This window comes from Humulus lupulus, chromosome 5, assembly GCF_963169125.1.
Source record: "Humulus lupulus chromosome 5, drHumLupu1.1, whole genome shotgun sequence".
NCBI classification, from domain to species: domain Eukaryota; kingdom Viridiplantae; phylum Streptophyta; class Magnoliopsida; order Rosales; family Cannabaceae; genus Humulus; species Humulus lupulus.
In genome coordinates, this window is record NC_084797.1 from 239,687,436 (window position 1) to 239,702,996 (window position 15,561).

The 15,561-nt window shown below is 35.1% G+C and overlaps 1 protein-coding gene across 1 annotated transcript; it reads right to left on the minus strand.

The window, feature by feature from the left end:
- Positions 1-2,995: 2,995 nt before the first annotated feature.
- On the minus strand, positions 2,996-8,598 carry LOC133778526 (ribosome biogenesis ATPase RIX7). The gene is made up of 17 exons (XM_062218484.1): positions 8,327-8,598; positions 7,895-8,180; positions 6,899-7,020; positions 6,690-6,778; positions 6,556-6,591; positions 6,372-6,465; positions 6,229-6,274; positions 5,955-6,052; positions 5,778-5,842; positions 5,198-5,694; positions 5,038-5,125; positions 4,885-4,947; positions 4,168-4,736; positions 3,939-4,077; positions 3,771-3,839; positions 3,516-3,677; positions 2,996-3,394 (listed from the first exon to the last, which is right to left on the minus strand). The coding sequence occupies exons 2-17, from the start codon at positions 8,113-8,115 to the stop codon at positions 3,281-3,283; spliced, it is 2,472 nt and encodes an 823-aa protein (XP_062074468.1). The 5' UTR covers positions 8,116-8,180; positions 8,327-8,598; the 3' UTR covers positions 2,996-3,280.
- Positions 8,599-15,561: the final 6,963 nt, after the last annotated feature.

The following is a 15,561-nucleotide window of genomic DNA, read 5'->3' on the forward strand; positions in this document are numbered from 1 at the left end:
TGGGAGTTGGTATTTGGAGAATTTGGAAAATTTTGAGAATTTTGGGAATCTATTGGTAAGAAAAGAAATTTTGTGATATTGATAATTTGGAAGAAGATGTATGTAATGGTGTGAAAATTGAATGAAATAAATGAGTATTTATATAAAAAATAAAAAATAAAAAAATCATGTGATAAACGATAAAAAAAAAACGGTAACAAATATATATATATCTGTAAAATGTTTTATATATATATAATTAAAAAAAAAAAAAGGGAGAAAGCACCGTTGCCTCACAGTGGCAACGGTGCCTTAATTTTGTTCAAATCTTCAACTCCTCCAACGCATAAAGTAATGAGTTGTTAGAAAATTGTCAACAAGCCACTTTGAAGGCAACGGCAGTGAAGATGCTCTTAAAGTCAAAAGCTCAAATATATGTAAGTTCAAACAAAGCATTAAAAAATCTTTTGGTTTTTAGAAGACCAAAAGTACTCTTAGAAGCAATACCAACCAAGTCCTAATCAACTTTGGAGAATATTTAGGAATCCTCATTAGTTAGTTGCTAACATTTTGAAAGCTAGGTATTTTAAACATGTTGATATTATGGAAGCTGGGTTGGGAACTAATAAACCTTCTTTTGTGTGGGGATCTCCTCTGTGGTAAGGATCTATTGCAAAATGGATAGTTGGTAATAGTCAAAATATAATAGTAAATTGGAGAGGGATGCTAAAGTGGCCATTCTATTACTCCAGCTAGTATCTGGAATGAAAGGCTAATCAGATATCACTTTGTGGATGAAATTCTCTTCATTCCTTTGGTGAAATTTAAGGACCAAGATAGTAGATATTGGAGGTACAATAGTTGGAGATGGATACAAGGTAGCTATAGGGGTTAATAATTATCATCCTAATCAATCTGAGACTCCTATTGTTACTTGGTGGAAGTTTATGTAGTGTTAAACTGTACCTTCAAAGGTTAAATTTTTTCTGTAAAAAGCATGTCATGAAAGCTTTCCTGCAGAGTTGGATATGGTAAATCAGCATGTTCTTGTTGATGGTTTATGCCTTGATTAATTGTAATGTTATGAAGGCTCAATAATCTTTCTTCTTTTGCTTTTCCTCCCCAGACCCAGTTGTTTTACTTTGGCAAGACGGTGTGTGTATTCTTTTGTGGTTAAGAAAGGTTGTATTGGATGATTAGATTAAATACAATCTTTCCTTGCTTTCAAAAAACAACTATCATATCAATTTCATATTGAATTTCTGTAATCATTTTTGTTTTTATAAATTTTATACAACAACTTGTTACAAAGTGAAAATTGCAAAATGAATATTTTAACTCTTAACGCTTGTCTAGAGTAATTATTCAAAAGAAGATATTAGGGTAAATAACTATTTAGTACTCCGTGTTTTATCAAAATACAGACTTAGTACCCTATGTTTTCAATTATGCTAATCTCATATTTTGTAATTTGAAATTGTACATATTTAGTACCTTGTACTCAAATTTGATCAATAAAATTGCAGTTTGGTCATATTGATAAAATATCATTAATTACATTTGAGTTAGGGTATGAAATATGTATAATTTTAAATTACAGAGTACCACATAAACATTATTGAAAACATAAAGTACTAAGTCTGTATTTCGATAAAATACACGATACCAAATGAGTATTTGCCCTAATTATAATGGTTGTAAATAGTTCATAAAAACAAATCTAACAAGCCCTTTAATCCATAAACTACAATAAATATTACATTTCATTACCATATCTGAAAATATTATACATAACCTAAAGTATTTCCCATGAAAACTATTTTTGCTGAACAGATTACCATCATTCCTTTCCTGGTGTGAATGTTAAACTTTTAAGCCCAATTGATGTCATATTTGTTTCTTATTTTTTAAGCTCTCTCAATGAACAAGTTTATTTCACAGACAAAAAGACAACATTCCCATTAACTTATAATGTGATATCTGGTTAATAAATAAACAAAATGGTCAGAGCTACACGGCAGAGTAGTTGACCTAAAACACTTGGTCGAAAAGAGAAATCAGTGCTCGATCGTAAGTTCTGCTCTAAGATGTAGGACACCATTTATAAAGAAAGGACTATCATCAGCAATGAAACTGGTCCATGGCAAAGCAAGTAGATTTCGATAACCAACAGCTTTGCCCCCAGAAAATGTGTAGCTGCCCTTGTATGTACTTACAAAGTCCTCAGTTTGCTGGTTTGGCGGGTGTGGCTGCACCAGCTTCGTTCTTGCGGAAAAATCATAGTCTACGGCCAAAGTCACTGACCCCTTTTCATGCATTTTCAGAAATAGACCAAAACAATGGAAAGAACACTGCTGGTCCATGTTGCAATGTGCTGCAAGAAAGAAGCTTTGTTCTCCCAAGTTGAATGCCTGAGAATAAACCTGCCCCGAAGGATACAAATTTGCACACTCCTCTCGCTTGAGGTCCCAATACACAACACACTGCTGCCTAGGAAGTTCGATTTCAACCACCTTAATGGGACAGTAATTGTAAGATTGCTCCACATAGCGACTGTTCAAGGTAGAAGAGTCCTCTGAAGCCATTGCTCACCTTAACGGGACAGTATTTTCTCTCTATGGTTTTTCTCTGATACATTTTGCATCTATTGGAATGATCTGCTTATAGTTGTAAAGACCCTAGTTTTCTTAGTCAATTCAGAATGTTATTCTTTTTCAACAAAGACTGCACCTACCAACCAACATTTGGATTCCATATTCCACAATAATATTCTTGGTGTACCTATTTTTCACAGCTTGAGGGCTGCTCATGCCCACATTTTTGACTAACATCTCCACATAGTGAGAATATTGACTGTTATATGATAATGCCAAACCAGAGCCACTGAAATTCATTTATATTATAGCTTTTCTAAATTTGTAATTATTGAGAATTATGTACTACTTTTTATGTTTTTATGTTTTAAATAAAATGGTTGTAAAAAGTTGATTAAAAAAAAATCTAGCAAGCCCTCCAATCCAGAAACTACAATAACCATTTCATTTCATTTTCTTTCTCAAACACAATCCAGCCAGGCTGGTTTGCTTCTCACTCTTATTTCCATATCTGAAAATATTATACATACCTAAAGTCTCTCCTATGAAACTATTATTACAGAACAGTTTACTATCATTCCTTTCCTGGTGAGAAAGTTGAACTTTTAAGCCCAAATAATATCATATTTGTTTCTTATATTTTAAGCTCTCTCCATGAACAAGTTGAGCCATCCATAAACCAATTTCATTTTATGAAAACGGCAGTCTCATAGGAAATAAGTCAACTGTTCCTTCTTTCTTGATCCTCCTTCCCCATATTGCTCATTCCACTGCCTCAACTCGTTCATTATAGAGCCTTCGGCTGCAAAACTTGCAGCCACCTGCAACCCGATTTCGATTAGTTAATAAGCTCAGACTTTGTTCAACCAAAGATGTGTATGAGAAACTATTCCATTACTATCTTTGTATATAAACATGAGAGAGAGAGAGAGTCAAGCATACCTGATTCTTTGCTTGCCTGAAATCTTCCATGTTTAAGGGCCTGAGAATAATACCTGTTTCCTCTTTACCATTTCCACTTTCTTTTGTTTTTTCTGAACTTACAGTTTCTGCTGATGACACTTTTGTATTAGGTGCCTCTGCCAAAGCTTTCTGCTTTTTCTCCTACAAAAGAAAATAATTCTCATCATCAAAACTGTAATACATTCCAATATGTATGCCCTTATTAAGATAAAAACTTGAAATGGAATCGCTTACCAAATCCTTCAATCTTTCTTGTTGTATTAACTCCCTTACAGGCCTATACGCTGCTGTTGTGCACAGATTCTGTTAAAGAGTGATGCCATTGTAAACAGTCAACACCACCTAAATCTTTCATTAATCAAATCAAAACAAAAAGGCATGAAAAAAACCATGTAGTCAAACCTTAAGATCACTTCCACTATATCCTTCAGTCATGGTTGCAAGCTCCTTGTAGTTTAATCTCTCTTCTGTTTTCTCTTTTGCCAGTAGAGTTTTTAAGATCATTTCTCTGTTATCCACAGATGGAAGTCCCACCAAAATTCTGTCCATTCAAACATACAAGTCACCTAGGATCATAGATTCATAGTTCAAAAGATAACAAGAAAGTAATGTCTTATAAACTAACTATTACCTTCGTTCGAAACGCCTGATAATGGCTTCATCAAGATCAAATGGCCTGTTAGTAGCAGCAAGAACAAGAATCCTTTCACCTGGTTTTGTCAAGAGCCCGTCCCAATGAGTCATGAACTCGTTCTTTATCTTTCGCATTGCTTCGTGTTCCCCAGCTCTTGACCGCTGCCCGAGCATGCTATCAACCTCATCTACAAAGATAATAGTAGGGGAAACCTTGGCTGCCAATGTGAAAAGAGCTCGGACATTCTTTTCATCCTCACCAAACCATTTTGAGGTGATGGTAGACATGGATACATTGATGAAGCTTGCTCCTGCCTCCTTAGCTATGGCCTTTGCCATCATTGTCTTACCTGTTCCAGGTGGCCCAAATAGTAATATTCCTCTGCAAGGCTTTAAGAGTCCTCCATTGAATAGGTCTGGTCTTCGTAGAGGAAGCATTACTAATTCCTGAAGTGATTCTTTGATCTCATCTAAAGCACCAATATCAGCAAATGTCACCCCAATTTCACTAGCTGGTATTACCTCTGGCCTTATGCGCTTCTCAAATTCATTGTCAGGTGCTACTTCCTGTTAAACAGTCATAAAAGAAATTCCCATTATTAATATCAGATGTTACTACTTTTTCATTGTGAGTTAATATTTTTCCTAAACATACTAAGCAAAAATCTCAACATGCTCATAGCTTTTGACAGAGAACTAAAAAATGGATATTTACAGGAGCTTTTGCTGCTGATGTCGCTTCTGGCTTCCCCTTAACAGCCTCTTTGCTTTCTCCTTCCTACAAATGGAAGCAAATTTAAGAACAATAGTACTTTGATTTGCAGACTCCAATCTTAAGTGAAACAAAAATGAGTATTAACAAACAAACCTTAGATGGTTCAGCCTTAACTTCCAATTTTAATGAATCTTTACCATCAAATTTTCCTTCTTGGAATATACTCAATCCATGTGACAAACTGTTTGACAAAAGACACCCTAAGCAACACAGAAAGTTTGTTAAATGAGAAAACAAAAAGATTTAGCCATACCTTTTGGAAGAAATAATGAGTTTTCCATTTCTGTACTCAGGATTCTTGTTGTTCATCAAGTGATAAGAAATTGCAGACACCACAATCTCTTCTATATAATTACTTAAAACCATTGTGTCTTCAATGCAGATTGATTCCAGATCATCGCAATCGAGATCGTTAGCTGATAGTACTTCCATGATATGATTTCTGTTATCCTTAACTTGAATCATTCTCATATCTTCCTCCAGTTTAGATTTCCAGCTAACATGCTGGGATTCATCCTCAGGTGGTCTGATCTCAATTGTGTAAGTGAAAAGAGCAGAAATCTTCTCATCCAATTCTCTGTAGTCATCTTTAGGATCAACAACTTGAGAGCCCAGGATCAACACTGATCCAGTAAGTTTATTCAACATTTTCTGAAATAAGTTATATATCCTCTGTGATCTGCACAAGAACTTCTCCACATCTCTAAGGTACAGCACAATGGGACTGGTTTTTGAAACAGAAGCCAAGACCTACAAAAGGAAGAGAATATTTGTTTTTGTTTAAGTAACACTTGGGTACAAAACCATTAAAGGAAACATGAACATGACATTACTCTGTAGAGAGACTGAATAAGAAGCTTCTCATCAAAGCACCAGCTGCTTTCCCGCTTAAGAGGGCCTAAAGGGAGAAAAAATAAACAAGTAACCAAGTAAGCAACTCAGGTTTAGATGGGAAGAAATGTCTGTATTCACTTTGTTCAAGTTAAGAGAAATAACAAATGGGAAAGAACCTTGATTTGCATTGGACTGAGAACCAAGGTTACTGATGTTAGCAGCGGCAGAGGCATTTCTCCTAAGCTTGGGCGCAGTACTATTACCTTCTACTCCTCTGCAATTACAAGAGCAAAGATATCACTCGAACATAAATAGATTATAAAACAAACCAAGAAAACACTATACTAATCATTGATTCTTTGATTGCATTATACTGTGTATGTCACACCCCCAACCAATGATGGCATCATCAACGATCATAAGTAATAATTCTCAAAGATCTCCAAATACCTGGATCTGATATCAACGCCACTGCTCTGTCTACGCAGGGTACCACCTGCAATAGAGTTTCTCAGTCAGAACTATGTTGAAGTTGCCAGAGAAACTTATTTATATATATAAATATATCTATAAATGTGCCATATATAACGTACCTTGGGGTTCCTCCCTTTGTTGAAGTCCAGAAAATGATCCGAATAAGCCTGACAATCGCTCTAGGGTTGACTCAGAAATAGACCTTTTAAAACACTATAGAAAACAATATAGCGAGTTTTAGTAAGTAAATCGTTGTATAGAGAAGAAAATTCAAGTCATAGACAGTGAATATATAAGGCTTACTGATCCATTGTTGGAACTACCATATTTGCTCTGAATCTGTATAAACGCAATCACTTTGAACATTAAATACCAAGAAAAGAGGTAGAAATTATAGTCAACAGAAAACAAAAGCTTTAGAAAGAACACAAATTAACCTTTAGTGAAAAATCCGTTACATCCAACAGCAACAACTTGGCTTCAAAGTAATGAGCCAAAGCCCTGGCGAGCATTTGCTGGTAAAGTTCTTCAAAAGAAAGAAAATAAATACTAAGAGCATCATTCCAGATTAACAGTCTCACAATACGAATCAACGGTCAAGATTAGATCTTTATTTGAGTTCATTAAGGGAAAATGTTGGAATTACCAGCAGGGCCTGAAAGCAAAATAGCACGACTAGCAGGAGAAAGGTTTCGAGTGTACTTAGAAACCTCTGCGTGTTTGAGATGTACATAGGCTGCACTTGTTAGTAGTACTCTTGTCTGTTCACTGTAATCATATATTAGACCAGAATTAGAGGACATGCCAATTAGTCTAAACCACTTGATCCAATCAGATAACTAATATATATACAACAGAACCATGCATGCAAAAACCCACGTACGTACGTGCATGCATGGGAATTAATTAAACTCTACCATTTTCGTAAGCAATTTGTTTTTAGTTACTAATAAATATTTAAGTGTCACAAAAATCTGGAGCAACAAATTATTGTACAAGGGATATCCAATATGCAATAGATATAAGTAACAAAATTAATCTTTACAAAAAATATAAACTGGTCATGCAGTTTCAAATTATAAGAGAATTTGATTAAATTACATAAGAAAAGAAAAAAAGCTACTTGAACCAAAAGGTCATAATTTATGCATAGTTGATTAAATTCATTAGTAGGTGGAAGAAAACTAGTTGGTGATCTTTCTAGAAATTGGTATATATACAAAAAAAAAAAAAATGGAAAATGTGGGAATTTTTATCCAAAATCTCAGCAATACCAATAACACACTGGAGTAGAAAAAAAAATTAAAATTTATGCTATAAATTATTAAAATATGAAGCCAGAGTATGGGTCACCACCACCATAATGCCATAACAAAAAAAAAAAATGATGACACGTACCATTACTCGTTTAAAGTTTATAACTTTCGCATAATGCAATTATGCAACATTGAGAACATAAAACAAACACAACATATGCAGTAACCCACGTGACAGTAATGGCTATATTCTTATCCACAGTACAACGTTGCTTTAAATTTAATACCAACAAATATAATAATCTAACAAAATACAGTATAATAAGATTTTGTTCTCTGTGTAATTCATGGATAATTGAATGGAGAAAGAAAGTGAGTGTTGTGACCTGAGATAATATGGAAAATCAGCAAAGGTGACTTGTTCTTTGGTTTCTCTGCCATGATCGATCATCCGCAACATCTCCTGTTCCATCTTTTCGACAGTGATGGTGTTGGGCGGCACATTCCCTCCCCATTTTCCGACGGTCTGTCCCGACGCCAGCCCAAGCCCAACTCCCACTCCGACGCCTACACTCAGCGCCGATAACAGATAACCTTTCTGTTCCATCGCTCTCTCTAACCAAATCCCAAAACCAGTTTGCCTTTCTCTTATTTCTCGCAATAGATTACTAACTGCAAAAAAAGAAAGAAAAAAAACTATGGAACAGAGCAAGAGAAACAGAACAAAGCTTCTTCTTCTTATCTGGAAATTAAGATTTGAAAAGAAAAAAAGGGAATTAATGTGAAGAGAGAAGAGATGAAAAGGAAAAATCTTATGCCTGATTCAGACAAGTAACCGAGAAAAATCTCCCGATCTACGCGGATTCTCTCTGATTATTTTCGGTCACTAGTGTTGTATTAAAAATATATATATGAGAAAAGAAGGGATCTTTGTAGGGTGAGGCAAGAGAACCGGATACGAAGAAGCCGTAAATACTCGACGGAGGAGAAGATACAAGCGGAGGCGGCAGCGGCGGAGAGCGGTGGTGGTGATGGTGGCGGATCGTGAGGTGTGGAAATGGTTCCCGCTTTTTCAGAGCTTTCTCTCTTTCGTTTTGCTTTTTAAAGACAAAAATATATTAAAAGAAATACCAACTTTTTTTACTTTTACGTGTCAATATTTTGACGGTTATTTTTTCGTTTGAATTGAAAATGTTGTAAGAAATAATTAGTAACTAAATAGGAAAGAAGCAAAATAAAGTTGTGTTTTTGGGAAGATAGTGTAAATTATAGAGACATGAAGGGTTATTCAGCAAAAAATAAAAAAAGGGTCTGTACTCTGTAGTGTGTAGCGCCGACATGCGAATTGGATAAGTTTGAGTTTGAGAGAGTAATGTGAGTCGTTTAAGGTTTAGGAGCCACGTGTGATGACGTCAACGGTTGAGATTTATCCAGACTCTTGTGCATGTGGGATTGTGTTGTATATATCAATATACAACATTTTTTGGATTTTTTTTTTCTTTTTACAAACAATATTTTTGGATTACAAATTGGGGTTATGGGACAAATGGTGAAAATGAAAAAAAAAAAAATTATTGTAAGATAGATTCTAAGTTCTCACTCTTATTCACAGGTCTAGTCGGTGAGCATTGGGCTCAAGAAACATTTTAGTGTTTTTATAATATTTATATATTAAATTATATTTTTTGTAAAATTATGGAAACTTTTTGTAAATAAAAAAGTAACATTTTTAAAAACGAAGCTTTTTTATTTGGGATCCTAAGCATATCCGCTTATGTCCATCTATGCCTACGGCTGTCTCTGCTAATTCATATGCATTTATTTTTGGGTTTATATTTTTTTATATTTTGCGTTTTGACTCATTATTTATTTGGATTGTGTGTTTTGATAAATTATTTTTTGGACCTTATATTTTGTAAAATGGTTAAAATAGAACCCTAAACGCGATTTTAGTCAATGTTTTCTCAACTAAAATCACAAATAATTTATCAAACTAACAATTCAGAACAAAATTAAGATCATTCTGCTTAAAAACTGTGTTGTTATATTCAATTTTTTCTTCATCAAAATTAAGTTGGGTTCTATTTTAACTATTTTACAAAATATAGAGTCCAAAAAATAATTTTTCAAAATACAGGGTCCAAACAAGTAATAGAACAAAACATATGGTCCAAAAAAAAGTATAAACTTTTTTTTTTTTTTTTGAAAGATCATTAACCCCATACCGATCATATTATAATCATGTGATGGTATAGATTATTTAATTGTATGCACTTTCATAATATTTTTCAATTATTTTTCCTACGGATAAGATTGATACCAAATGTAAGCTAAATACATAATCTTTACGAAAGCGAAATAAATAAAATTGTATTATAAAATAATAAATAGGTCAAGAAATATATACCTCTCACCAATGATGTAATGCACTCACGATCTTTTTATATGTAAAATACAAAAGAAAATCGAATAGTGTAGTATTTGATATTCCAAACTTTCACTAGTTGTTTGTGTATTTGTATATAGTTAATGATTTTCTATGAAAATGTTTTTCCCACGGTTGATATTAGAATATTTTTATATAATGGTGTACACTATTGTTACAGGGAATCTCCCACATATTTTTTCATAAAATTATGAATAATTTTGCATATCAAAATTTAGGTTTAAATAGCCAGTTGTATGATATTTTTTTTTTATGCGTGTAAAATAAGTTGCTTGATATATCTTTTTTCGATATCTTAAGTTATTCAGAATTTATTAAAAATTTGTGAGAAATCTCCTATAATTATAATATATACTGACTTATAAAAAAAATTAGGATTGCAACTTATTTATATGTTTCAAAAATAAATAAAATAATGTACCGATATTAAAAATAAAAAAAAGCATATCATAACCGTTCTCTAAATATATTTTGTGTTTTGCTGTATAGTGTTAGATTAAAATAAAATATGGCTATATGAACAATTCTATACATGTAGGCATAATTGATATATAGATTGAACATATACGAAGAGAGGATCGAATATATGTACCTCCAGCCATTGTTATTGATAATCTCGATCTACAACTCTAGATCTACAAAATAAAAGAAATTAGATTGAGTACACTGGCTTCCAAGCTCACACTAACTCTTTTAGATGGAGTTAGTGAAAGTTAGAATGAACAGTGAGCTTGAGGACCAGTACTCTATATTTATAGAGTGAGACCTACTATCAGAGTCTTTGCCAAAAATTAAGAACAGATTGAGATATGCAAAATTAGGTAACAAACAAAATCAGGTAACAAAATAATATTGACCATTAATTAGAATATTTTGTCAATAAATAAAATATTGATTTTGATATATTAAATTAATTAGTTGTAATAAATTGATTTTACGTATATAGATGTGGGTAAATTCTAAATAATCAGATAACAAAATTTTCTTTCATTATTATTATTATTGATGGATATTTTAGTCAACAGATATAATAATGTTGGTTTAATTAAAAAAAAATAAGAAAAAAAATATTATATATGCAGGTACCTGCACAAGTTTTTTTTATTATGGTTTAGTCTAAAATTAGTCAAATACGGTTAACGTATTTAGAAGAGAGATATTTCTATATTGGGGTTATATTCTTATAGAAAAATTAATTGTCCTCTATAAAATTAAATTATAGGACTTTTCAAGTAAGTGGCATAGGGGATATATTTTCCTATAATAATTATATTTCTTTAAAATTGACAAATTACATTATTAGAATTAACAAGTCAGTAGTATATGGGGACAACATTGTCAATAATGATTTGACAAATACAATGAATATAATACCAGTAATTATCACAACCATTTTCTAACTAATAATATATATTCACGTGTCAATTTTTTAATAAAAAACCAATTAATAATCTTCAACAAAGTTCCAAATACAAAAGAGAGGGAAAGACTCCTCCCCAATCCAAACATGATCGCTGTCTAAGCCTAAAACAAATTTAGCAATGTTATAGACTAATGAGTTTGCCTCTCTATGGTCGAAACTAACTTGAGATTGAGGAAAGAAATACAAATATGACAAATCAATTCAACCAATCATATTATTTAAGATGAGTCTTACTAAGTAAAAATAATTTATCACATAAGTATGTATAGTATGAGTGTAATTTGTGTGTGTACATATCATTACTCTTGTTTAATTACACTAACAAACTCTTTCAAATTTAGAAAAGTGAAGGTAATTCCATGGAGATTATCTACTAGTAATTTAGAATCAAATACAATACAGGTAACTTGGAAGAATTCTGAAGCACACCATCGAAACGCATGAAGGAGTCCTCGAGCTTCCACGAGTAAAGATGGGAATTTGCCAGGTGAAGGGAAGGATATGGCAGCCACTACTCCACTATTTCGAATGACAACACGAAAGCCCATTTTGTGGAGTGTGGTGGAATGGGCAGCCTCAACGTTAAGCTTTAGCTGCCCATGGGGAGGGGGCTTCAATTTTGGTTCTCAGACAAATGGACCGTACACTTTCACATAAACAAATTTTGAGATTGATATTCATTAATTAATCACAACTTCACAAGTGGTATTTTTCTTGAATATTAGTACGGCTCTAATAAATATGAATAAAAACATGCACTTACCACTACAAAATTTGTGACTAAAAAATATTCACTTATTTATGTCATTACTAAAAAATTTGTGGCTAAAAGTATTAGTCACAAAAATTATAATTTATTGTCACTAAATGTATTTTTAGCCACAACAAATTTTATCACTAAAAATAATAGATTGTAACTAAAATTATATTAGTAACAACTTGTAATTAAGTATAATTTTTTAGTTACAAGTAACTTTTTGTTATGTCACGACTAAAAGTTTCATTTAGTTAAGCAAAAACATATTTGGGACTAAAAATTTGTCGGTGTCTTTATTTGTAGTGCATGACTAGTGTAGCTAAATTATATATCACTGTCAAAAGTGGCAGGCAGAGTTTTTGGCTTAATTCAACTCCACTAGAGAGCTCTGTGTGTATGGAAACAATAGCTGTGTATATATATGTTAAATAAATAAATATTAGTTGCATGTGGCATATGTGGGTAGGAAAACCCAAATTGATAAAATTTTCAGTGCAACTTGTGTACTAATAGTAATAGTAGCTTGGGGATAATAACTCATCATACTCTACATTGAAACACAAATATCTTTATAGGGATTCTCTGCACAAATGCAACTTGGGCAAGCTGTCCATTCTCAACCAAGAAAAACCCTAGCTAACTCATTATAATGCCATTATTATTATTATTATCATCATTGCCCTTTTTTCAATCCAAATGTGCAGTAGACTACAATAAAGCAAAACTTTTGTTGTATTATAATCCAATCCAAACCCTATCATTGGCACTATTGTGATACTGTATATATTGATATAAACTAGGGTACGTAACAATTTGATATCTTGTCTTGTTACAAAGGATTATCTTCGTATTCTGTATTTACAAATAATACTCATTTGATATTCTGTATTTTGAAATCGTACATATTTAGTATCCTGTATTTTAAAATCGTACATATTTGATACCCTATTTTTAAAATTATACATATTTGGTACCCTAAACTTAAATTTAATTAATAAAATTTTACTAATTTAATCAAATTACTCTCAATCATACGAGTTACAAATTATATATAACTGCTGACAGTTTGATCATATTGATAAAATTTTATCAATTAGGATACAAAATATCTATATTTTCAAAATATAGGGTACCATATGAGCATTATTGAAAACAGAGAGTACCAGAATGATACTTTGTAAAAACAAATAGTACCAAAAGAGTAAATTCCCTGGAAACTAATATAATGCACAGAGAGTTAAAAAGACTTACTGTGTGGTGTCGACCATAGAAGACGATGGTTGTCCGATTGTAAGGACGGTAGAACCTTGTTCTTGAAATGGTGCAGCCGACGTAGTAGTTCGTCGGCAGGGCAGACTCGAGAAACGTCTTCTAGTAGAAGAGCGGGAACTGGGGTTCTGGGGAACAGGTGGCGGCGCAGAGTTAGCAGGTGGCGATGTATGTCGTTGGCGATGTCGGACATGCAAGGCCCAAGAAGTGCTTATCGGTTCATACGCTGGTTCGAAGAGGTAAAAGTGCCAAATGTGGCTTTCTTGGGGTATTTATACTAGCCCCAATTTTTGGCCCACGATCCAACGGACAGGTGTCTCTTCATCAGACGGTCAGGAGTCGCGCAGGGGCATTTATGGGTCCTTTCAGGTAGGATCCTCGCCATCTCAGATTCGACGGCCCAGGAGTGGCGGATGCCAAAGGTCGCCCCATCCTACGGTCCACCTCGTTCCAGGGACATTAATGATGGCCCCCCCGTGCGGATGGGACACCTCGAGACGTGCACTGACACCCTAGTCTAGGCCTAGCGACCCTTGGGAGGTCTAGGCGACCCTTCAAGACCCGTGCAGCAATCACCCGCCGACACGTGTATCCTTGCCATAAAGCGGGCCAGAGGTAAACGTCCCCGGATTATGGTAAACGGTACGGGCTAAGCGTCCAGCCCATGCACAGCTTTCTGCCCGGACCACGAACTCTGGCAAGAACTGGGGAGGCAACCTAGCGAATGCCGTGGGGACGATGCAACCCTCCTCCCGGCGAACCCGGGTGAAGGCTTGGGGGGTAAATGTTATCCCCATTTCCTGCGTGGGCCCGTGGCTTTCGTCCTGACCCACTTTCAGGGGGCCAGATCAGCACGCGGGCCCGGCCCGAGGTCTCTTGGTATGGAGAGTGCCCAAGGGGAAGGATATGGACCGGGGACTCAAGACTGGGCCCATTGGAGGGGTCCAGGATGTCCCTCCGGGTCCGTCCTCAGCGATGGTAGTCCGGGCGGCATGCAGAGCTTTCCAGCCCCCGCGGCCTACGCGTCCTTGTCCCAGACCACTGACGCGGTCCGGGCCGATGGTAAACGAAGCGGGACAAAGGTAAATGGACCCGGATCATCTCGCCCTTGGTTGGAGAGGCCAGCGTCCAGTGTAACGCCCCGGATTCCCTAATGTGGTTTAATGGCCGGATTAGTAGGCCGGGAGGGCCATAATTGTTTAATTATGCCATTAAATGTGTTTATGCATGTTTATGAGAATTATATTATAATACAATGTTAATTGTATGCATGTCGATGATATGTGTTGAGACCACATCATGATGTGGGTTTGTTCGGGCTTTACGACATGAGACGATCGTGGATTATTGATTAGCAGTTTAGTCACAACAGGTTTAAGTGTCGGGACTTGGGTTGAGTCTCGGGGTGATTTTAATGATTGGAGCGTTACCGGGAGATAAAGGGTAACGGGTTGTGAATTATTGGTGTTTGAGATTATTGAGAATAGCGGGAATTTGAGAGCGTTAATTATGATTAACGAGTTAGAAGGAAAGTACCAAAATGCCCTTGGGAGCCTTTAGAAAGTATTAATTGACCTAGGGGTAAAATGGAAATTTCACCCCTAGGATAGATATAACCTTTGTTAGCTGAAGAAGGTGGTGGAAAAACAGAGTATACTTTAGAGTTCTCCCGTACCTTGTTCTCTTCACTTTTTCTTTGTGGTTTTTGAGCCAACATTGAGGATTCTAGCTTGGGAAGCAAGCCTTGGAAGTTTGGGAGTGTGTTCCACCATTGAAGAGCTTCATAAGCCAAGCTTTGGGTAAGTTTTTGACCATGGTTTTCTCTGGTTTGCTCTGTTTTGGTTTTACTTTACAGCTGAGATTTCTAGGGTGAATTTGTGGTTTTGTTGGGAGTTTTGGCTAGGGCTCCCATTCTTGTGATGTTTGGGGTGTGTTAGAATGGTTTTTGGGTTCATTTGGCATCAAGAATAGGCTTTGGAAGCTTGGAGATCGAGTTAGAAACGAAGGAGATGAAGAAGGTCGGTTCAGGGATGTTTTGGGCTGGAGGTAGCGCTACAGCGCCCACCCTAGGGCGCTATAGCGCTCCTCAGGAGGGTTTTTGGCTTTTGGGAGGTTCTGAGTAGAGCGCTGTGGCGCTAGGGGTTGAGCGCTGTAGCGC

Coding starts and splice junctions, on each gene's coding strand:
- LOC133778526 (XM_062218484.1), bottom strand. CDS start 8,115: ATGGAACAGAAAGGTTATCTGTTATCGGCGCTGAGTGTAGGCGTCGGA. Junction 6,466..6,555: donor GTAGTTCCAACAATGGATCA/GTAAGCCTTATA, acceptor TGTTTTCTATAG/TGTTTTAAAAGGTCTATTTC. Junction 5,126..5,197: donor CTCATTATTTCTTCCAAAAG/GTATGGCTAAAT, acceptor TTTGTCAAACAG/TTTGTCACATGGATTGAGTA.